Source organism: Mastacembelus armatus, chromosome 5 (assembly GCF_900324485.2).
Source record: "Mastacembelus armatus chromosome 5, fMasArm1.2, whole genome shotgun sequence".
NCBI classification, from domain to species: domain Eukaryota; kingdom Metazoa; phylum Chordata; class Actinopteri; order Synbranchiformes; family Mastacembelidae; genus Mastacembelus; species Mastacembelus armatus.
In genome coordinates this window covers 6,200,797-6,225,446 of record NC_046637.1, presented here as the reverse complement: position 1 = coordinate 6,225,446, position 24,650 = coordinate 6,200,797, and the positions used below count along the sequence as shown (strand labels likewise).

Here is a 24,650-nt window from a genome sequence, read left to right as displayed (position 1 = left end):
TGATAGGCCAAAAATGGACATTTATGCATGAATATTTTAAAATGGGGAAAGCAAAGGGCCCAGGACTAACAGGGGTCCATGAAATGTTTTAACATTATGTAGGAGGATCTGATCTGTTTCTGCCACAGAACATCAATATTGTTAAACAAATGAGCAAAGGTAATTGGTCACTCTCCAATACTGTTTTTTTTTTTTTTTGCTATTTCTTCTGAATGTGTCTTCCAAAGCAGCTTCCCTGCAGAATTAGCAGACTGCACCTCCTGTGCGTAGTAATCCTCATGTGCGCTGTCATTGGCTGACATGGGGACGGGCCTTCGGACACACCCCTTAAAACAAAATGCGCCAGTATAACTGTAGCTGAGCAGGCAGCACCACCGCAACTATACATCCACAGCCAGGAAGCCTTTCCCTCATCCATAAGACTGCAAGAGCTGTGACAAACATCCAGGGAGGAGAAAACAAGAGCTGGTTTCAGACTGAAGCTCGGTGAAGTTGTACTGAAGTTGTTTTTTTTTTTTTTAGTCGTTTCAGTGGAAGAAACCCCGTCATTATAACTGCCTTTTTAGCGGTAACCGAACGGGAGACTTCAGAGGAAATTCATCATTATCGCCGTCAACTTTAGTAAACAAGAAGACAAAGAGAAACGCAGGACGGATATCTTGCCTCCCGGCGCTGCCACCATGGACTCAGGAAAGGTAAGTGGGTACCTCGTGTCACTAAAACTCACTTTATATCCGGAGACTCCAGCTTTTAGTGACAGACCATGGGGTTCAACGAGTTCGCAGTAGTTTTTTTTTAACCCATGATGCACTTCGACATGTGCCGGGCTGTCTGTGTTATCACAGCGAGAGCTCAATGTGGACGTTTTTAACTCTCATTGTCACTTAATTATTCCAGTAAGCACTTGGTGTCGCGATATTAAGAGAGGAATCAGATACAATTCGGATAAATTGGAGCTTTACTCTGGTTTTCTTTATTTTCATAGTGTATAAAAGGCTTGTTGTATTTGATGAAGAGCAACTATGAACGTATTGACCACAAAGTATTAGCTCCTCAAAACGAAAGCAGAAGTTTTACCTTATATAGTTCGCGTCATTAAAACGCTTGAATCTAATCACGCTCCTGTGTGAATGTGACCCTTTATGGATTAATATGATCAGTGACGTGTGTGTTGACCAGCAGCAGTTTGACGGAGCTGCTGTGCTGATTAGAAGAACATGGCAGTAATAAGAAAACAGAGCTTTTGTTTCACCATCAATGGAAACAGACTTATTTTAGCATATTTTAAAGCTAATGTTAGCTAATGAGAATTCAGGTGCAACCATTGATTGTGTACAGTCATTGGGTACAACCCTAAAACAGGTTTGACCAGTTTCTTTTCTTTAAATACCGTAGTCCACCTCTAATTACACGTTAAGCTCCTCCATCGAGCAGTAGTGCTAGTGGTTAGTCGAACAGTGTTAAAATAAAAGATTTAAAGGAAAGTTTCTGCCTTCCGAGTTTTCATTAGGAAGAAGAACAGACGTGATGGCAAAATGTACATTTTCAGCATTGTAAAAGTATTAAAAAATACTCTTATTATGCATATATCATTTTTACAGTATTATATGTGATAGGGCTGCAGTTATTTTGGTCTGCTAATAGTGAAAAATAGGACGTTTGGGAGCTTATTGCACTGATAAATATTTAAACAAAGGTCTTTCTGTCTCCCCTTTGTTGTGAGGGCCCTGCCATAAATATTACATTTAGTTGTTTTAACTTTGGAAAATTTATGGCAATGTGCCATGTTTGCTTTCAGCAAAGTATCATGCTTTTCTATAAGTGATCTGCTTTTCTTTGCTGATGTCTGTAGTGTCAGAAAGAGGCCAAAGAGAAGTATGGAATTTGTTTGGTTTTAGAAACATAACAACTCAGGGTATTTTACCAATTTGGAAATGGATCTAAAAAGGCATGAGCTGAATCTATCCCATTTTACAAGGACGAAGCACAACGAGGCACGTACTCCGAAAACTATATTCTTCTTTCCCATCCTGCTTTCTGATTGATGAAAGAGCGATTAAACCCAGGGGGCAGCATAGGGCAGCCCAGTCTGACATGGTGGTCAGCAAATGTTTGCCTAGCTGTTTTTGTTTTATGTCTCCATATTTTCCATCAAGCATACTGTGCTATCAGGCCCCTCGGTTGGATTGGTTTGTTGGTGGACGTGATGGGAATGACTGTCCCTGTCCCCAGTTCCAATGTGACACTGACACTGCAGATTTCCACAGAGAGTGAGATCCCACTGAGGGATTACACAGCTGCCAACCCCTGGGTGTTAAAGTCTGGACCAGGCTGTTTGCTTCTCTCCCTTTTTTGTGTTTTGTTAATTACAGCATTGTTGAGCTGTTTTACATATCTGTTGTTAAACAGTAGTTAACCACAGGCTAATTAACATCTCGTGATCAGGATTTTGATACCTAACTACTTAGGCTTATGCACACATTGGTCCAGATGAAGTCAAGTAGTTATGTGGAAACTGACTGACAGGGCTTCATAGAAAAAGCAATTATGGCAATTATGCAGTGGTAGAGTAAAGTTTGAGTCCCAGTAAAACACACATCCGGAAAATGTTAAGGCTTTTGTTTAGTTTGCAGTGCTTGTATTAAAACCTGCTCTGGCAACTATTGTACCATGAGGTGTGGCCCTGTTAATCTCTCACGTCAGTCTTGGTTTACAGATTTTTACATTTGCTTGCAGTACAGATTCACACAAGTTTAAATTTTCTTATTAATGTTCTACAATTTTCACTTCACTACAGCAAATTTGTAATATAATGCAGCCTATAGTTATTTATGTTAATTACAGAACTTTTCCATCTAAATGTGTCAATAATAACAATCAACCACATTTGATTCTTGACAGACTTGATTTCAGGCCAACATCCAACAGCCAATCCCAGCAGAATTAATTGCTCTCCAGTCTTAACTCCTCTACATCTTCTGCCTTTTAGCCATCTGCCAAGTCATGCCTTCCTTAAGACAGTCCTGCATGACTACCTGTCTTAACCACGTCTTACAGTGTAAATGTCAGCCATGTTCTAATGAGGCATAATGAGATTTTGCTGTAAATATTGGGATTAAGAGATCTAGAAGGGGCTTAACTGAGATGAACAAGAAAGCGAGAGTGTTTAATTCACTTTCTTGAGAAAGTGGATGGCGTTGTTCACACTGTGCTGATTTCCACTGCTGTTCACTGTTTAAATGTGGCAGATTGTTGGATAAAATGAAATGGTTCATGCAGGGCCTAACTAGCTCTGAGCTGCCTCAAACTGCAAAATTAGATATTTATAAGTGTTTAACTTAATATAATAACCAGGTGTACCAGGCAAGTTTTACAGTTGAATAGTTCATATGAAAGTTGTTTTATCCGATGGTTGTAAATTTTACATTATTAATCACGAGGGTTTTGTCAGGGTTGGGTTTTCAGTCGTACTTCATCTTTAAAGGCCGAGCTGCACATGCAAATAGATGAGATTTAACAGAAATATAAACCAGGTGAAGATATTTAATTACAGTAACATAGTATCTTTCTTTAGCTTTGCACATTGTTAACATTTAATTTACTTAGCCCTGAGCAACCACAGGAACAAAAAAAACAACTTTTAAATGAAAAATTCCAGCAGTTAAAAACACTGTGCTGCACAAGAGCCTACTTTAAGCTAGTAGTATTCAGGCTTTCATGTCAGTGGCATGCACCAATGTGTGATACTTGTGAATTACACTTAACTCTAGTACATCAAAAAATGCTAAAATGTCCATTAAAGTATTCGGAAACTGTCTCTTCAGCACAGCTCAGGATAAGGAGCCTTTAGAGCCCAGTAGAGCTGAGGTGTGTGGAGATGAGAATAGGGCACATATTGGATTCCCTACAGCTGTGTAAGCTGACACTGGTGACGTGTGAAGGGACGTGATGGTAGCAGCGTAGGCCATTGCCACGAATCTGGCAACTCTGGCAACGAGGAACTGAAATGAGCCAGGAAGTGAATTTGTTTTTTTTTTTTTTTTCTCCCCTTAACAATTAGACACTGTCTGGCCTCAGTCTGAGTAAGTCTCTATGATGAGTCACAATCTGAGTACAATAAAGACACTACCGGCTTTGTAGCTAATATGAAAAGAGTCATAAAACCATGTAATATAAAGCAATTTTTTGCTAAACTAGAACAGTCTGTTAATGGTTATGCAAAATTGTATTTATTTGTTTTATTTTATTTGATATAATACGTTCATCCCAGTCTCCTGTTGGCTTAAGGTTTGGCTCTATATTTTCCTTTTGTCTGCTTTTGAGTTTACTACTAGAGCTAAATGTCACTTAACCCCTTGTTTGATGATTGAGAGGCACTGTTGGAGTGTTTGCACCTAATACAAGAGAAATTCTGTATTACAGACACTCTGACGCAAACCTCAGGCCAAGCAGTGGTGAGAAACCGTCCACATTTTAGCCGTCGACCAATCGTATAACAGCTTCTATAGTGGCTGTAAACATTGACTGTATTTAAAAGCTCTTATCATTTGATCTAGTCCTCCTGCTGCAGTTTTACTTCAAAGTGTAATTCTTCAAATTTCCTTTTCAGTCTGTGTTGTGGCCAACCTTTGCCTCATTTACTGAAAAAAAAAAAAAAAAAAAAAATTCCGTGACATCTTTATGTATGTCACTCCTCAGTCAGCTGATTTTGCTTGCTAGAGTATAAATGACAACTAGTTGATGTGGCTCTCTGTACATTTCAAACATTAGTAGATGTATTTTACTGAAAGACAACTCATATTAAATAACTGTGTGCTTTTATGGTCATGGTTTATGTTGGTTAAATGCCACAGATCAAGTTTTTGTTTAGAGGTTTTGGATGAGGCCTGACTCAGACACATTAAACAGTGAAATAAGTTTATATCAGCTGTTGTTTTTGTACATATCCTAATTTGGAGAAAACTGTTACTAAGCTTTTGGTGCTCATTAAACTTTAATGCCATTAACCCATTTAAAGTCTATGACAGAGAAAAGGACACTGTAGCATCGTACAGTTGAGCAGGTGCCAATATTTTTGTTTACTCAATAAGAGCAGGGAGGATATGATGCTAAGCAACCAAAGCTACTATCAACAGTGTTAAATCTCCACCACAAGCATGGCTAGACAAACATTTCCTTTCTGCCAACATGCACTACTCTTAATGCAAGATGGGCACATTTGCATGGATTTTGATCAGCTCTAGGAGTTAATTTACATGAGATTAAATCATTGGAGGAGAAAAAGGAGATCCTGCTCCTGAGTCCCTTGATCTCAGAAGACTAGGTGGTGATGTAACCATGTGACACTTTTATTTAAAGACACCGTTTTTAAATAAGACTTTTCCAGCATTTTCCAGATGCATGTAGTTGGCGAAACTGCACCAGAAGCATCACTGAGAACTACTGGTTCATTTTTTTTTTCTTTTTTTGGAGCAAGATGGAAAAATTGCACCAAAGTCTGACCAAATGCTGGATGATTTTGGCAGATGAGTGTCTACTGAAAGAGCCATTGACTAGTTCCAGCCAGAAATTTATTTATTTTTTCATTGCCAGTTGGTAAAAGTCACAGAGACGTGTACAGTCTTGAGACTCCCCACCCTTGTTTTTTGTTTAACTCACATACAAAGTCCCAAGAGAAAGATTGTGAAACTTTTTTGCATTAATTGGTTATAAACTATGACTCACTCTAAGTGACATCTAAGTTATATGTCACACAGTGCTCCTAAGCTAATAAAAACAAATTAATTTAAAAACAAAAAAGTAAGGGAACCATTGGATTAATAGCAGCTGTAATCTCAAACTAGCCATTCCTGTAGCGGTGGATCAGACCAAAACAGTGTTCAGAAGGAATGGAATGGCTTTAGCTCAGCCATTTTAGTAGGACATCTTGTGTAAATGACTGTCTTGAGATCATTCCAAAGCATCTCTTTTGTTACATCTGGACTCTGACTGGGCCACTCCAGAAGGCAGATTTGCTTTGTTGGAAGTAATTCTGTTGTAACCTACTCTGTTTGTGTCGTCGTCCAGCTGCATGAAGCAACTTGTACTGAGGTTCCTTGACGTTATCCTGGAAGATACAATCAAATGTGGGAATTCATTTTTCTCCTTGATAATACCAAAGTATGTACTTCACTGTTGGGGTGTGTTTTGTTTTTTGTTTTTTTTTAAATAATGAATATATTGGTACACAGGACGCTTTTTGCACCTAACGCTGACAGTTCTACCTTAATTTCTTCAAACCCCCAGACATTTTCCAGGTAGAGTTGTGGCGTGTGAAGGACCTGTTTTGCAAACTTCAGGCACACAGTGATATTTTTGGATTGCAGCTGCTTTTACAATGCTCCATGCCACAATAATTTGTGAATATAGGCTAATGAGCTAAGCCCTATTGGCATCGGCATGATGATAGCTTGTCTCAACACTCTAATTTAATGTAACAGCACAACCTTAGTGTGACAGTATCACAAATACCAATGATGTCAGTTTGGTGCCGTTTTAAAACTTTCTTTCTTATTGAGCAACAAGACTAAGCCTATTGTGCTGGTAAACCCTCATCATGAATAAACACATTTGAATAAATGAAGTCTTTTGCAACAAATTTGTTTTCCAGTTAGCCACTAGGACTAGTTAGCCACTGTCTTTCTGCTGAACTCTGTCCAGTGGAAGTGGTTCCTGCAGTGTTTACAGTCTGTCAGTTTCAACACAAAGAGTTGCATTTGTTTTAAGTGGACTGACATCTGCTCTGTGTTAACAGGATGCAGTTGTTCTGAAGTGGGAATGCAGTGTTGCAAACACAAGTGATGTTAGAAAAAGAGCCCAGCTCTCTCTCACAAACAGGCCTAAGGTCTGTGTAATACTGATAATTGAGAGGAGGATGTTGGCCAAGCTGACATCCATCATGGACAATACCTCTCATCCACTGCATCAGACAGTAGAGGCTCTGAGCAGCTCCTTCAGTGGAAGACCCTCCGTGTAGGAAGGAGCGGTACCGTAGGTCTTTCATTCCCACCGCTGTTAGATTATACAACCCATCAATCTAACAAACTCAATTGTGCACAGAGGTTTTCATGTTAACCTATCTTGTGTAGTTTATTTTATTTTAGACATATTATGTATAGCATTCTTATTTGTAAATATGTAAAATGTTTAATCTCTGCACACATTTTGCACACTCTTTTATATTTTTCATTCTTTGCACCTTATTGTTGTCCTGTAGCTGTGGTAACAATTTAATTTCCCCGCTGTGGGATCAATAAAGAATTATCTTATCTTATTTGATCACTTGAGTTTCTGTGATTAGCCCCAAAGCCCTGAATGTGGACCACTCCCCTCAGTGGATCTGTTGGATTAATTTGGAATGATTGAATTATGCACTCCAATGTATTTTCTTGTCACAGGACATTTTATTTGGAAATAAAGCTCTTTTTATGGCTGTCAAAAACACTATACTAACAGAGTAAACTCTACATCCTTATGTGCAAGTAAATGTATAAAAAAATCAATTTAGAAATGTAAACACACCTGGAAGTTGCAGCTGAGTGGAACGTGCCTCAGTGATCAACAGTCACTAAAAATGAGGACCTGTTATCAGTGGTGGCTTCAAGGGTATGATCATAAAATATTTTTTTTGGGTGTGACTATTACTTTCCTATGAGGAAATCACATGCTATGCTGCTGCGTCTGTTTTCTGTTTACAAGGAATTGTATTAATGCCACCTACATCTTTTTTGTTTTTGTTTTTTTTCTGGCAGAGCAAGGGAGGTGTGGCAGGCATTGGTATCAGTCAGTTCAACAATTAGTAGCTTAGATACTTTATTCATTCAGAATCGTAAATAGTTTAATTGTGTAAGGTGCTATACTGTATAAATAAAATTTGATTTAATTCATTGTAAATGTAGGCAGCAATAAGACAATAGCTTTTTTCTTTTTTGTTTTTCTTATTTAATAGTTGAACACATTAGTTAGGGCTGTGCTGTTAACTGAATTTTGATTACGCTTTCCACTTTGGCACCACAGAATAATAAAAAAAACAAAAAACATTGTAATTAAAAAAAATATTTTGCGACGTTCTGTCTTATTTTTGTCTTGAGTTCTGAAAGACACTGACTCTTGTCCCTCCTGAAGATGTAGTTTAGGAGCTCACAGCCTACAGTATCCACCATGTTTATATGAACCATGTCCTTTTAAATCATAGAGTGAAGCTCTCCTGGTATGTAGGTTAAAGGTAGAGATGTTTTCACAAATTTCTGTCCTGACTTTTGACAGATGTTTGCGGCTGGATTCAAATATCCACATTTAAGGATGTTTTGCAAATAATTCTAGTGATCCCCCCCCCCAGAGGAACCGAGACTTATACAGACTCCAGCTATGACTTTTCCCACAGGGGACAGACAGGATTTCTTTGTTTATCTTAAAAAGCATCTGGTAGTACAGTGAAGCCTTATTTCTAATCAGCAGCTGAGCTCTGTGGGATTGTATCAGTTCTGTTTGCTCTCCTCATTGGTAACGTGGCGCCTTTAAGAGCCCAGCCCACAGCACAGACCAGTGTGTGTGTATTTACATACTGTGACAGAACATGTCTGTCATGGACCTAATGACCCTAATAACAAGAGATCCTATTGGCTTAGAAGTATGGGTGGGTCTTTAAGTCTTTTTAACCATGCCCATTTTTTTAAAGTGAACAGGCTGGTGTGACTGCCTGTAAAAACACACACAGGAGTTTTTTCCCCCCTCCTTCTGGTTCCTTCTTTCCTGGGTTACTTTTGTCAAAAGGAATACTGCTATGTAATAGTATCCTGGAGCACTTTGTTGATATTACAGACAAGCATGCCAAGTAATCCTTACAAATGGTTTCTAGGGCTTGTCTTTTAATAAAAACCTAGTGGGGTTGGTTCTATTTCCTTGTTTGAAAGCTTAAATCAAAATTCCAGAGAATCAGCCTCTGATTCATAAAAGAAAGCAACTTCACATGCTGGTGGAGTTTTGCCAAAACTTATAAATTTGCATGATCCAAGTCTCCAGCCATGATGAAAAAGCTCTCTGGGTGTCCTGTTTGTTGATTGCTCATGCTGGGGGCTGTGCAGCTTGAGATGTTTGAGCACTGCAGTATTTGTACACTATTCCTTATTAATATACACACAGAGATAAAAAAAAAAAACAAAATTAAGAATAAAAATAATAAAGTGGCTATCAGTATTTTTATATCCAGTCATTACTTATATGTGAAACAGGTAGCTTAATAATGATTAAAATAACCATAAACCCCTCAACTCTCAGCTTTTTAGCATCTTTCAACTTTGTTTCTGTTTTACAATCTACAACTTATCACACTAAATTTATATTTAGTGATGCCGCATTTCTACATATGCAGTTTCACATTTGGAGGCCCACTGCAAATTGCTGCCAAGCACAGACTTTGCAGTGTCTTGCTCAAGGACATTCACCATGATGACTGTGAGCTCTCGCATGTCTTTTGATTATGCATTGATTGAGGTGGCAGGCCAGAAATCTTCACTTCTTTATTTGTGTCCATACTTACTGCTGTTTACAGGCTAAATAAGATTAAATTCATTAAATTGTCCTAAAAATTTACACTTTTTCTTGTTTTGTCTGCATATGATAAAGGAGAGAGATTTTGACCCTGCTGAAGGTCAGGTCTTTTGTTGCCATAACATAAAGAACCTATCTGGTGTGACTCATCTGGTGTGACTCACTGTGGCGAAGGATTGGTGTGAATCACAGGACTTAAGGCAAAACATGAATTGTCCAGACATGATGATAGGGAGATATGAAAGATGGAAATAGTAAGCGGCTCTGCTGTTTGATTTCCTTCAAATGTAATCCGAAGTACGTGCGCTCTTAGGAGGATAAATCTGAAAAACTGATGTACGTGTGGAAAGTTACATTCTTTCTAGTGTTTTCTTGTCAAAAAAATTGTCCATTTGCACTGAAACACTTCGAGGTTGCACGAAGTATAAATACAAGTAGAAAGTATAGAATGTAAGATTTCTTGTCTGTGTGGGCAGGGACATACCACACTTTATTAGCTTTTGGTATGAGGAAAAATCTCTAATCATCTACTGGGCTCCACTGAGATCAAGCTTAAAATGAACGCTGTAATAACAGGAACACAGATAAGGCAATGAGTAGACCTGGGTCTAACCTACACCTGTTCTAAGCCAAAGGTAGATACCTCTCCTGAATAAAACCTGTAACTTCCTTAAAGCTGAAACTTGAATTGGTTTTTTTTTTTTTTTTTTTTTTTTTTTTTAAAAAAGGTTTTCACATAACTTTCTTGTCCAGGCATTGGTAACAGACAGCCCAGTTCTGTCGTGCAGGATGTGGCCTGGTACCAAGCATTTCCAAGCTCTTTCAGGATATTTTTAACAGTGCAGTTCCCATGTCTGTCATGACGATAAAATTAGACTAACCTCACCATTATATCAAGTACTATTTTTACAGATTTCAGTGCGATTTCATTAATTTAATATTCCTTTAGTAAATTGTAAGTTTCTAGTCAATTAAAATTTATTGTCTAACTTGAAGGGCAATTAGTCCTTATGCTGTTTACACTCATCCCAGCTGAGTAAATCTGTTTTCCACTAAGTAAAAATGTTGAATAACTAGTCAGACTGGTCTCATCACTGACAACACATTCTTTGCTCTCTTTCAGCAAATAACTGTTTCGTTGATGATGTGTGTTGGGACAGCTGTCATTGGCTCCTTGCAGTTTGGCTACAACACAGGGGTCATCAATGCCCCGCAAAAGGTGAGTTATGTGTCTGTAAATATGTTATTCTAATAGTATATTAAAGAGAGTTTTAAGGTCTGTTTTACTCAACCAAGATACAATACCAGTCCAGTCCCAGTGCTGTTCTTTACTCACTCGTTTCTGTCCTGGAGAAGAAGAGCTGATGGAGAGGTTTGGGGAGTGAAATAATAATAGGAGCATTCAAGTCAAGGACATCTCTATTAACAGCCTCTGAGCAATTACTGTGTAAAAGGATCTATGCCCAAAAATGGACATCTGCTGTCCAAGCCTGGGAAAAGCTACACATAGAAAATCATAAGAGATGAAATGTACGAGGTTGTCACCTACCCGCAAAACAAAACACTATAACAGAAAATATATTTTTATAACCCCCTGAGAACTAAATCTACAAGTAGGTTTTATTATCAGACAGGTACACTGAAGAAATTAATTTCCTGTGGTTTTTTTTTTTTATTGCATTACATGTAATAACTACTGTCTGCAGTTTGCTTTGGTCTGAACACACCCTGTGGCTACACAGCTGTGTCTCAACAGGTTACAGTTGTGCCAGCAAACAGGCCAGTACTCCATCTGCTCTTTTTAATTCACCTTTGACAGAGTCCTCACTGTTCTGTCACAGTGATCTACAGTCTTTGTGGGGTTCTCTCTGAGACGACATTCTGGTTTTCATCTGAGCTGCTTGCCCACAGTCCTCACACTGTCATATCTGGACTTTGATGAGAAAGACCCTTTCATTAGTTGTCTCTGAAAAGTGGGGAAAGACAAAATGCACTCACCTATCCTGTATTTAGTAAGAGTCAGAAAAGTTTGAGTAAAGATATCTCATTTACCATTTTTGAATCATACAGAGGGGATGAACTGGAATTGAAATTTTCCAACTGTCACATATCATAAAAAAGTAATAATGAAGCTTAAGAGAGCTTTTTGTGAGGTGTTTTATGGATATAAAATTGTATTGTCTATCCAGGGCACAATTATTTTATTTTTTATTTGATCCATGAATTATTCTCTATACAAATTATCATTAATTTAGTCCATAAAATCTCAGAAAACTAATGGAAAAGGCTTATCAGTTTCCAGAGTGCAAGGTGGCAATCCTCAACTTTAAGAAGCTGAAATCAGTGTTTTATACAGCTTGCTTAGAAATAATCCTGTACTTTGCCCTGAGAACACTAGAGTTGTTAATGGAGTAAAGATTTTTCTGGCCTGTGAAAATCACATGTGGTCAGCTCATGAACCACGAGTGCCTTGTGAATGCTTGAATGAGGGGCCACAGATTGAAAGCAATGTAGTGAATATGTGGTCTGTTACACACTGGGCTAGTGTGAACCTGGAGTCTTGGCTCTTTATCCCCTCCCAGTAACCAGTTTAGGTTGCACACACAGTCTCAGGTTTAAACAGTTTCACATGCAAAATTCATGAATGAATGTGCAGAAACTTAGTTATTGGCTGCAGTTTTACAAATACAGCTTTTATACAGCACCAACACTTCAGATTATCTTCAGCACCTCCTCCCTCTGTGCCCCAGTGCGTGATAAAGGTTGCAGTGATGCTGCTTCTGCCTTTGACGCAGGCCTTGCACTGTGTTACAGCATCTCTGATTAGATATGCCCTTTCAAGGGCCTTGCTCCTATTCACTAAGCTGTTCTTTTCTTACATGTCTGCCTGCCATGATATCCTTATTTGGAAAGTCATGTACTCAATGGGGTCATCTGTGTTTTATTAGTTTGAATCAATTTATTTTCACCCTCTGCGTGCTGAATGCAATGCTCACCTTGATAACCTGGTAACCAGCCAGCTCTAGCAACATACGCTTGACACAATGAATAGGCATCTTGTTTTATTGTGTGGTTGGAGTCAGCTGGTGGTTTGGACAGCACAGTCTCAGCTGAGGATAGAGCACAAAAAGATGATGTAACTGTTCACCATTAGGCAAGGATTCAAATGTCTGTAGGCCTCGTGCCTAGTAAAAGTACTCACCCTCCATTAGAGGATTTTAGATTTTACTTTTTCATAAGGGATTTAATGTGCATTGCACTGTGGACATGGAATCCACCAGAATACCTAAGATACATGTCCATTGATACTAGAATCAGTTAATGGGTAATTGCAGTTCCAGTTAGGCTGAGGTGGGAAAGCTTGTATATTTTTAAAAATTCTACGTGATTGAGTGCCATGGAAACAGACTTTTCCTGAAGCAAGTGACTTAAGTCTCCACTGAGATGTAAACATCAAATCTGTGTACAGATTGATAAGCATATTGGAATCTCAAATCAATATATAAGACAGACATTCAGTATATGTCATATTTTTGTTCATTTGAGGTTTAACAGGTCATGTTGTCGCACCCTCTTCTTAACATAGAATGCTGGCACCAGCTCCCAATTTTTGCATAATGATACGTGATGGAAAATTAATGCAAGTTTCCTTAAATTTGCATGAAAACATAGTCAGGGTCAAAATCCACATTCAGTTCCCTCCAGAAAACAGGCTTGTTTTCAGTAGTGTTTCATCATATACTTGTGCAGTATATGATACAGTTGTTATATCACTAAGCAAGGTCTTAAGAACACCAATGTATTTCCCTCCACCATAGGAAAGCCCAAAAGAAGTGATGACCTTGCTATCATACCTGAATCATAAGGACACCACTGACTATTTATTACACATGCATTGCAGAGCTCTAGTACATTAAGAGCTCTGATACTAGATCAGCTTCCAAGTGTTTCATAACAAATATGGGTGTTGTTACACTATCACACAGGCACATGACAGAGCCAAAATTAGCATTCGGTCAGGACAGCGGCGGCAGAGGAGGGACAGAGATATATCAGTAAAGTCCCAGAGTTATGGGGGGGCCCCCACCCTGGGTGGTGACCTTTCTGAATCATATGAAAGGTATCGCTGTAACACACATATAAACAGACACACACTCTTCTTAACCCCTGTCACCAATTTTTCCTGGTGTGTTTATCAACATAGTTGTCTAAGCAGGGGAGGGGAATAGAAACATGATGTGCAACGATGACTGGTAAACTTTCTGGTTGCCAGGAAATGGTCATTTTCAGACACTGCTGCCATCAGCTGGCCACACAGCAACGGCTCAGCTAACACTAAAGCACAAAGTACTTAAGCTGAGCTCGTGTAACTGTAATGACATTAAAATTGTGGCATATTACCACTTCTATTATACCAATTATTGATTACAAAATACTGTAGAGTTTGTGTTTTTTATGCTACAATGTATCATGATTTATTCAAAGTCTAGTATGGAATTTTGTTTGCAAAATAAATTTGTACAAAAATAGTTGAATTTGTTTTTTTCCCCCACTGTTCAGATCATAGAGAAGTTCATAAATGAGACGTGGTTTAATCGCTACGGTGATCAGATCTCCCCAAACTCCCTAACTGCTATTTGGTCCATCGCTGTCTCCATTTTCTCTGTTGGTGGCATCTTTGGCTCCTTCTCTGTGGGACTCTTTGTCAACCGCTTTGGAAGGTAAAGTGTGAAGTGCAAAATCCTTAGTGCTGGTGTTAAAGTAGCACATAAAATAGGTAAAAATTTAGAATCAGATCTGTGTTGTTAGGCTACAATGTTCAATGTGACAGTCATAATTGCATTACATGTATTGAAAATTTTAAAGAGCAACTTAATGACCAGTTTTGACTTTAACAAGTCCTCTTCACAAATTAACTTTAACTTGTTCTTTGATGTCTACAGGAGGAACTCTATGCTCATGGCTAATGTCCTGGCCTTCATCGCAGCTGCACTGATGGGCTTTTCAAAGATGGCACGCTCCTGGGAAATGCTGATCATTGGTCGGTTTGTGGTTGGCCTCTACTCCGGCCTCTCCACTGGCTTTGTGCCCATGTATGTAGGTGAGGTCTCCCCAACATCTCTACGAGGAGCCCTGGGCACCCTGCACCAGCTGGGCATTGTGATTGGCATCCTCATTGCACAGGTGGGTGGACAGAAGTCATTCCATTAGATTTACTTTAATACTGTAGCATTGACTGAGAACTTAAACTATTGTCTAATGATGAATTGAATGCATTGATATTGTTACAAATGCATGCTGGAAGTTGTGCGGATCGCTCATATGTGACACTGATCGCTTTTAGGTATTTGGAATAGAGTTCATCATGGGCAATGATAAGTTGTGGCCGCTCCTACTGGGCTTCACCTTCGTCTTTGCTGTGATACAGTGTATACTGCTGCCTCTCTGCCCCGAAAGCCCCCGTTTCCTACTCATCAACAAGAACGAAGAGAACAAGGCTAAAACTGGTGAGATGACACACACACATATACAAGAGGACACAGAGTTTATAACTTGGAATGCTGCCTTCTTGCATCATTTTAAAATGTTTTTTGGAGTAGTGCGGTTTCGGTTGTGTACTGGCATCTAAAAACATTTACACTTTTTCTGTGCATGTTTCAGTACTGAAGAAGCTCCGGGGCACTACAGATGTGAGTAGTGACATGCAGGAGATGAAGGACGAGAGCCGACAGATGATGAGGGAAAAGAAGGTGACCATCCTGGAGCTTTTCCGCTCCCATCTCTACCGCCAGCCCCTCATCATCGCCGTCGTCCTGCAGCTGTCCCAGCAACTGTCTGGCATCAATGCTGTGAGTTTCCAGACCCAGACATTATAGCTTTGTGCACCGAAAACTGTCTGACATTCCGAGCAAACCAAATCGCTTTTCACTGACATGCTTGATGCATTTTCACATGCTATTATACACCAAAGCTACAGTACATCAGAAATGGAAGACAAGATCCTACATGTGAACTATGTAAAAAAGTAAATCATCTCATGTTTAGTCTTTGTGGTTGTCGCACTTTTTAGGTATTCTACTACTCTACTCGGATCTTTGAGAATGCCGGTGTTAAGCAGCCTGTCTATGCTACCATCGGAGCTGGTGTTGTTAACACAGCTTTCACTGTGGTGTCGGTGAGTACAGTATAAAGCTTATAAGTTAAATTATCATTATAGTACAGGTGTCAAAAGTATCAAGTTATATATTTTCACCAGAAAAGATTTTAGTTTTAATGATCTTTATTACATACCACAGAGAGTAATTAATAAGTACTCTTCTCTTGTTACACATCTCAGAATTATTATTCTAACATTATTTTTTTATTTTATTAAAATTATTTTTCAGTCCGACAGCTGGAGGATCTCTGGTGTCAGATTTTAAATGGACAGTTTTTATATGTAATGTCAAAATTGTAAATGTAGATCTTTTTTTCTGTTTTACCCAGTAAGTGACAAGTTTTGTTTTTTGTTTTTTTTTTTTTAGAGTGAAAAGTAAAACTTAATTGGAATCAGGTTAATTCACTGTGGTTTCTTTTTCTGTAGAACTAATCTGACCTGTTTTCCCTCATCTTGTTTGTTTTATGCTGTAGCTGTTTATCGTTGAACGTGCAGGACGTAGGTCTCTGCACCTGCTGGGGCTGCTGGGAATGGCTGGATCTGCCGTCCTGATGACTATTGCCTTGGCTCTGCTGGTAGGTTTTGTCTCAACAAACACAGGCAACATATGCCGTGATTAGACAAAAAAATGTGAGAAGTAATCTTTTTTTTTTTTTTTTTTTTCCCCTTGTCCTCTATTCTTGTAGGAAAAGCTCAGTTGGATGTCATATGTGAGCATCGCGGCCATTTTTTCCTTTGTTGCGTTCTTTGAGATTGGACCAGGTCCCATCCCCTGGTTCATTGTGGCAGAGTTGTTCTCACAGGGACCCAGGCCTTCAGCCATCGCAGTTGCTGGATTCTCCAACTGGACTGCCAACTTCATAGTGGGAATGTGCTTCCAGTATGTAGAGGTGAGTAGAAAAAATGACCAGGGAAAACCTTTGGATCTTATATTTGTTTTTGTGAAGTAGCACTCTTTATGGGTCTGAATTTCTGGAATTTTCTGTAAAGAACAACTTTATGGCACTAATGATTTGGAAAATTAGAAAAAGTTTTTTTTTTTAATTAGGATTTAGTAAAACTTGTTTTATTGATATTTTTTTAATGCACAGAGAACAGGTCTTTTCAAGTTCCAGTAAATATAATTCATCAGTCTACCCCAACCTAATTGTTTCTCCTCTTGCTTTGTTTCACAGGCGTTGTGTGGCCCATATGTGTTTATAATCTTTACTGTGCTGCTGCTCGGGTTCTTCATATTCACCTACTTCAAAGTGCCGGAGACTAAGGGACGAACATTTGATGACATTGCAGCTGGCTTCCGCCAGACGACTGCCATGGGGGTCGAAAAGCACTCGCCGGATGAGCTCAACAGCCTGGGAGCTGATTCTCAGCTCTGAGTGACTGTTTTAACTTTCTAACAAGCTTGGAAAAATGAGGAGGGTCTACTAACTATAAGTAGACAGATTGTGTCGCTAGAATAATTGTCACACTTTCACCACATTTCGGGTGTCGTTACCAAACACAGAACAGCCCTGTGTGAAACTCCAACATTGCAACTTTGTTTTTTGGAGGTCACACAAAGAAACAAAACCTCGATGGGCACTATGTCGCCTGGTAGGTGTTGAGAGGGGAGGATAGAAGGGGAAGGCCTTTAATATTTTAATAATTTTAAAGAAGGAAAAGGAGTGCCTACATCAATAATCAACACTTTTTTTAAAAGTTACTTGTTTCTATATTACTATATTACCTACCTTCTTATTCCCTGTCTTTGTGGCCTATTACAAGACATTCAATTTGTTTTTTATCTCGTTAATGAATGTAGATGTAGAGACCAGTTCACTGTACTCAATGACTTATTGATGACCATACTGTAATGCTGTATCACTGTAGAATCTCACACTGTAGATGCTGCACAGCTGGACTTTGTCTCTTTCTCCACCAGATGGGGCAATGCCCTTGCAAAAGGTCCCAATGCTCCTCTGATAAGGAATAAGTTATTTGCATTCATTTTAAATTAGAGTGCACAAACTGATATGGTGGTGTTTTACTGCATGTAATGTGCCACATATTTTAAATATTTATTTACTCCTGCTGGACAATATTTTACTATTTTTATTGTAATGAAATTTCTTACCAAAAATGTAATTTTTGTGCATTTCATTTCCTATCCTTTGTCTCAAGCACATAACTGTCCATTCACCAGTCATTTGTATTGACAACATTCCTTTTTAGCAGTACAACTGATGAGCTGTCAGTTTGGTTCAGTATCTGCACAGATTAGCACCAGAGAGCTGAACTTGGTTGAATTATTAAATCATCCATCCATTTTACCATGACCTAAGATACGTACACAAAACCAGTACATTTGTAAGTTTCAGTGCACATCCACAACTTCTCTTTCACCCTTATCATTTTTGGAGCAGCTTTAGGTCAGACCGGCCAGATCTAGACTGGAGGTCTCTGTCAGAGGATGATCTTCACTTTAATTTCCGAACTGAGATCAACTGTAGTCTGGTGTCTGGTGAATTGGTTTGACTCCTGTCTGGACTTTTTCACACATGGCTGCTGCATGTGTTTCTTCTGTGACAATTACAAAACTTCCAAAAAATGAGAAAATCAGAAAAAATGGGGACCAAAATGGAGCTCTGCCTTTTGTAAGGTTTCCATTATCTTTGTTCCCTGAAAAACAAACTCCCAGTGTACCTTGCACTCCATAATGTCCATTATGTGTACTAGAAGGTAGACACTTTTTGGTGTGGTGCACGGCTCATTTAGTGCCTTCTGCACTAAACTTCAGTATTGTGTAGCTCTGTCTCTCTGTCCTTTGGCTGTATACTGTACTGTATAACAGTAGCTGGTGGGGGGGGGGAAAAAAAGCTCTGGTTAACTTTGCCTTGCTATACAAGTTGCCTTCTTCCACTGCTGTATCACATGTTGAACCTTTCTTCTCTTATGTTGTTTGAGTAAATTTATCTTTTTAGCAGCACTTTATTATTCACAGTGATATTTGTCAATGAAACACTTGGCTGTTTGTCTTTTTTTTTTTTTTTTTTTACTCACTGTGTGGAAACCTTGTCAATGAAGAGAGACTGTAGTACTGCTGATGGATTACTTGATGTTTGTGTGGAATTGCATCATTTGTTTATACCTCTTAGTCTTGTATTGAGCACATAGGTTTAAAAACACACAGGCCAGTTGTGAGTAATATAGTAAATGTCTATAGTCCAGTAAGATCTTTGATCCAAATCCTAGTCAATAAATATTTTAATCATTCCATACTTGGTTAATTGTTGTATATAGATTTTAATAGTATATCTTTTCCCATTGGGTCTCCTTGCCCATCCATGTAAAGCACTGTAACATTGACCCATTGTGCCTTCAAGATTTTCACGTCTTCACCAGCAAAATTTTCTTATTTTCTATGGCTTATACAAATGGGGTAATGTAAATATGAAACACACTACAGCTTCACCCACTCCAAATTTAAAATGTATTTAACTTTTAGAAACTTTTGGTAAATTAAATCTGTAGTGCTGTACATTGGTATGCATTCAGCTTCCATACTTGCTTTCAATTCTATTTTGATTTAATAGATAATTAACCTAATAATTATAATAATTTTCACTCAGATGTTCTATGTAAAGATTGTGATAATGAGATGCATTCAGTAGTGTTTTCATGTTAGTGCATAGCGTATTTTGGTTGTAATAAGTGAAGATCTGTGTGTATGGTGTTGGAATGTGAATCTCTGTTAGGAGAGAAATGTGATGTGATGGATGATGCTCTGAATTCTGAATAAAAGGAGTTATACGTACAGACCTGAAGTGTTTTTGGACCACAAGTTTCTTTTTGTTGGAATTCAATCGGCAGCGTTGTTTCATGTTTTGGTCACCTGAGGCAGCAGAAACAATCTGTAAGGGCACAATGAACATCGACTTGATATGTGAATCTTAAGACACACTTAAAAACTGACCGCATTACCATCACCTCTACGGATTCATCCCATATCTCACCTAAACTCTGTCTTTCCCAACTTTTTTGGTCTTTCCAGAAAAAAGTGTACCACATAATAACGGTATACGGTTCCTGGTTGTCGGCCATATTTGCTTTGGCACATGATGAGACTGAATCAAAACAAGTCAAGCTGTAGGCAGTAAAACCAGAACAATTGTCTGAAAGATGCTAAAATCTGCAGTCAGTGATAATTATCTGTCACTACAAGCAGCCCATGTCACTACACACAGTCACTTCATCCACTAATAAAAAAATTATAGCAGCTTTAATAGTTTAGGTCAAAATATAGACATGAGTGTTCATTTCTGATTTTTACAAACACCATGTGTAACAAAGGACTTAATCACATTTGTACCAAATACATGTACATGTACATGTACATGACTTTTCCTAGCTTCTCCCCACAGTGAGGTCAATGAAAAGAAAATGAGTTCTCGTTAACCTCTGTGGTTGGTCTTGAGGTGAGAGATTAAAGCTATCACTGATAGAGACATGCTTCACTTCACTCATGACCTCCAGCGATCTTTAAAGGGCAAGAGCGTCACCTCACTTGTATGGGTTTTAATATTCTTTTGTGAAAACTCACCTCTGCAATTTTTTTTTTTACATTGATCCAATCAGCAGCCACACTCCTGCACAAATTAGCATGTAATAGGTATCTGTAACCTTTCAGATTTACACTGAAAACACAGGCAACAAAATCACATTTTCCTGTGAATTTTTAACAATTCTCAAGGTCGCCTATTGAGCTGCAGGAGAGGCCCAGGCAAATCTAAGCATTTGAATATGTTTGATCATGCCCTGGCACATCAGCGTTTGCAGCGAAGCAGCCAGAACCTCAAGTGTAGAACAGACCATAGCTCCCTCTCGTGTTGTTAAACATATAAATCCCTCCACCTTCTCTCAACCTATACAAGCATGGTTGTTGCTAGTGACATTGCTTCATGCCCTGCCATTATTGATTTCAGCCAGGGTAAAGGAGAGAGTGGGGAAAGAGATATGCTGCACACAGGGTAAGCCCCTATTAAAAAACACATTTCCACGGATTACCACGGATTTGTGCATGTGTAATCACCTAACGTAATGACCTCTGTGTTCGACTGACTTCTTTGTTCTCTAATCTTATGCATATGTGAAATAAAATATATCCTTCCCATATTGATGGAAACAGATGTCCAGGATTTAATTAGAAATGATTACGGCCACTTAAAGTGTCAAATTAGGTAAAAACCGGTAATGTGTTTGAAAATAAGTCTTTAAGCTTTGAAAAAACAGCAAATCAATATCAGGCAGTTGCAGCTGATATTTTATACATTCAGTTTTGCAAACCCACAAACATAATCCACAAAGTGTAAACTCTTAGCGATTAAGACAAAACTGTGGGTGTGGGAAATAAGATTCAACTGACAGTGAAAATCACACAGAGAAGAAGTTGATCCATGAATACTGATGAGGTAAGACATACATGAAGAAGTTTGGGTGTTGACTAAAAGCTACATGGCATTAAGATAAAAGATACAAACAATGTGGGTGCTGGAGATACCTCAGTAAAGCAGCATCTCTAACCTCTGTGTTCCACATGAGAAGAGACTATATCCTTTATGAGTGGGTGGTGTTTTAAAGTTCACTGAAACCTGGCTTTGACCATAATGGGATCAGTGGCAAACTTAGAAAGTGAACAAGAGCCACTGTGTGTTGATTTGACTTTGAGCTAGATGTTTGACCCCTGTTTGCTCAGTGGGAAACTCCTCAGCAGCCAGTGCTGATGGACTGGTGGTTTCACAGGAGAATAAGCATCAAACAGGTTGATTCTGACAAGTTAGTGTGGATCCAGAAAACCTTCCTTACAGAAATAAATGTCAGGGTTAGACAGCAGGAGAAAAGAGGAGTAACAAGTGAAACTACATTTTAATAGCTCAAATAAATCCATCGGCAGCAGCAGAATAACCGGCTTGCAGGTAGGATGGGAGCATAATGTGATATTCATGCATCAAATCTTCCTTCATCACCTTATGTTGTGAAGCAACAGCTCCAGACTCCAGAATTTAATAAAAACATCCAGTGTTGGACAAAGTTTAATCTTCTTGTGTTTGTTTTTTTGTGTGTCGTGTGTGTCTTGTGTCTTTATACATACACGCAAATCTTTCACAACAATAAGGTTAACAGAATTCCAAATGAATAAAAACCTGTGAAAATCATTATTGTCAATTACAAATTTATATAAATTCCATAGTTTTCTTAAAATGTAATTTCCAATGAGGCATCTCATCTTCCAAAAACACAACAATTCCTGTTTTTTCAGGGTTTCATGAGCCCAGTGACCATGGTGATTCTTGCCTGCCTCCCTGCTCTCTCCTGCCACAGGTGCTGTCTTCTCTTTGGTATTCTGCCACCAACACTGATCTGAGGTCTGTATTTACATTTTATAGTCTTACTGTACAGTATATAATATATATGTAAATAAAGCCACAATTATCAGAATTGGGTAGACGTGATAATTGAACTGATGGCAGAGAAAAGTAAAAACAAGCTTGATTGCGTTGGAGTGAATGAAATACAAGAGGATGTTTTTTTAAAATTAAAAAGAGTCTGTACATTCTCATGGCCAAACGTCATCATACTTATTTTACAGTGACTGCCACTGTATGTCAAAATACTGTTCATGCAAAGTTCAACATTGTGTATGTGCATTTGATTATTCTTTAAACTTCCAGAGATCTTTGTCAAGATTCATGTCTGGGCTTCCTGTTTGGGATTCTTATTTCTGGGGTATTTCCTGTGTTTCTGTCTTTTAGTTTTATGTAGCTTTATGTTCATTACTTTTTGTTTTCATCTCTTTGCTCTTGTCCCTTGGTTTATCCTCCCCTTTGTCTCTCTCCCTCTGTGTGGGTGTATGTTTTCTCCTGGGCAACTAGGTGATGAGCCACACCTGGCGCTTATCAGGTGGATCAGGCATTAAGCCAACTCTTCAGTTCACCTAGTTACCAGATTGTACCTCCACCTGTGATGAATACAAGTGTTGTCTTGTAATTGTCATGGTTCCTTGTTTTCTTGCTTATTTGGTGTTCCTGGTCTCTCGTTTACTGTGTCCTTGCCTCTTACTCCTCCTGTGTCTGCTGGATTCTTGTTCCTGGCATTTACTACTCTCCTGCTTCCCATCGTGTCCTGTGAGTCATGATTCCCCACTGTCTGCTATTAGCTTTTCTCTCTGTGTGCCCTAGTTCCTGGTCCTAGTGTGTTCATCTCTCTAGTCTTTGTGTTTCCTGGTTCCCTGTCTTCTGTATCAAACCACTACTCCCCTTGTGTCATAATTTTCCTAATCCTGTTCCTGTTCTCCTGGATGATCCCTGAGGTAACTCAAACTGAGGTATTTACTCAGTTTGAGTTTGTCCTTTTTGTTTTGTGTTCTAATAATGTTCTTTATCTGCAAATCAGATTAACATTTACTTAAAATGTGACCTTTTACTGTAGGCAGTCATGCCTAGGAAGACTACTCCTGTCTCAGGAAATGCAACAACAAACATCTTCAAATAATTACTGGTTAATATTCAAATTATTTAGAAAGAAACGAGTTAATGGCTAAAGTGTTATAACACTGTAATCAGCACAAACTGGGCTACAATAATATGTGAGCAGCAAGTTTATACATGATTGTGTTTTTGACAAAAAAGCATCTATGCATGGTTAGTGAAAAACTAAATTTAAGTCACTGAAATAAGACCATAAAACACAAATAGAACATTGGTCCACAAGACCTTTGAGAACTGGATTTGGTGGCCTAGAGTGTTTTCTTCCAGATGATGTGAAAGTCATCTTGTTCGCTCATTCACAGAAAACAATACACTGATTTAAATTTTGTGAAACACTTTTTTAGAAAGGGCATTTGCAGGAAGGTGGGTCTGACCATGAATAGTCATGTGATTTTACCTGAGAAGACAAAGACCCAGATAATGAGCCTTTCAGTCAGGAATGTGGCTGAGAGGGAATGTAAACGTTTGTCATCTGAGTCACATTTTTCCTCAGGACAAAGGACAAAATAAACTCTTCGTCGCTGTCCGGAACCATCCGAAATGCTTCTTTACCCAAGCAGCATGCCATCGTCCAGAAAAAGTGAGTAAATTCCATAATGAAGTTGACGTTTTATGCCATTTCTCTTGGGCGTGTACACAGTTACCTGACTCACCCCAGATTATTTCTATATGAACAGTGTGCTCAGTGCGAGGCAGGATCACATTAGGTGTAATGACAGGTGAGACAGGAGAAAACATATTGCTTCTTATGTTCATAGGGATTACATAAAAAGAGACGACTTGTTTTTGACTTGAATTGTTCCATTTAAAAGAAGACATTTCATATATTCTATACATCTCACACAGGAAGTGGATGCAGGTATTATTCAGTTTTTCACTTTTTAACAGATGTTAATTTGATTTTACTGTATGGTAAAATGTGTGCTATGTGGTAATTGCATTCTTTTGTTCTATAAATTGGTACTAGTATCAGTGAACATCACAGTAATGTTGTTAATGTAGTTTTTTTCCTTTTTTAATTTCAGATGTGGAAGAAATGGTGTAAAAGAACCTGTGGCAGAGAGCCAAAGCAAATAAGCAGCCCATGGCTCCACAGGCTCTGAGATTCCTGCCCACACTGGAACCTGGACCACAGTTAGGACCCTGCGATGCACACATTCCCATGCATCTCTTCAAAATGTTTTTTTTTTCTGAAACTTGTCGAAACACCACGGCTCAGGCTGCCAGGGCACGTGCAAAGGGCTGTAAATATAAACTACTTCAGCATCAGTGAGCTGTACTGCTACACTGGGCTACTCTTCTACATGGCCATGCTGCAGCTAACTCACTCACCAAAAAATCTGTGAGGAGCTCCATCAGGTGGATTTGAGATGGACATCTTG

General features: G+C 38.7%; 1 protein-coding gene across 1 annotated transcript; it reads left to right on the top strand.

The window, feature by feature from the left end:
* The first annotated feature begins 356 nt into the window (after positions 1-356).
* On the top strand, positions 357-19,542 carry slc2a1b (solute carrier family 2 member 1b). The gene is made up of 10 exons (XM_026306850.2): positions 357-695; positions 10,712-10,807; positions 14,149-14,309; positions 14,532-14,772; positions 14,933-15,095; positions 15,250-15,437; positions 15,659-15,763; positions 16,219-16,320; positions 16,432-16,635; positions 16,921-19,542. Exons 1-10 carry the CDS (start codon positions 681-683, stop codon positions 17,119-17,121), a joined length of 1,476 nt encoding a protein of 491 aa, XP_026162635.1. The 5' UTR covers positions 357-680; the 3' UTR covers positions 17,122-19,542.
* Positions 19,543-24,650: the final 5,108 nt, after the last annotated feature.

What these genes read in the sequence shown, in the direction of transcription:
- slc2a1b (XM_026306850.2), top strand. An exon ending in TCATCAATGCCCCGCAAAAG is followed by an intron (nt 10,808 to 14,148) that starts GTGAGTTATGTG and finishes CCCACTGTTCAG; the next exon opens with ATCATAGAGAAGTTCATAAA. An exon ending in AGAGAACAAGGCTAAAACTG is followed by an intron (nt 15,096 to 15,249) that starts GTGAGATGACAC and finishes TGCATGTTTCAG; the next exon opens with TACTGAAGAAGCTCCGGGGC.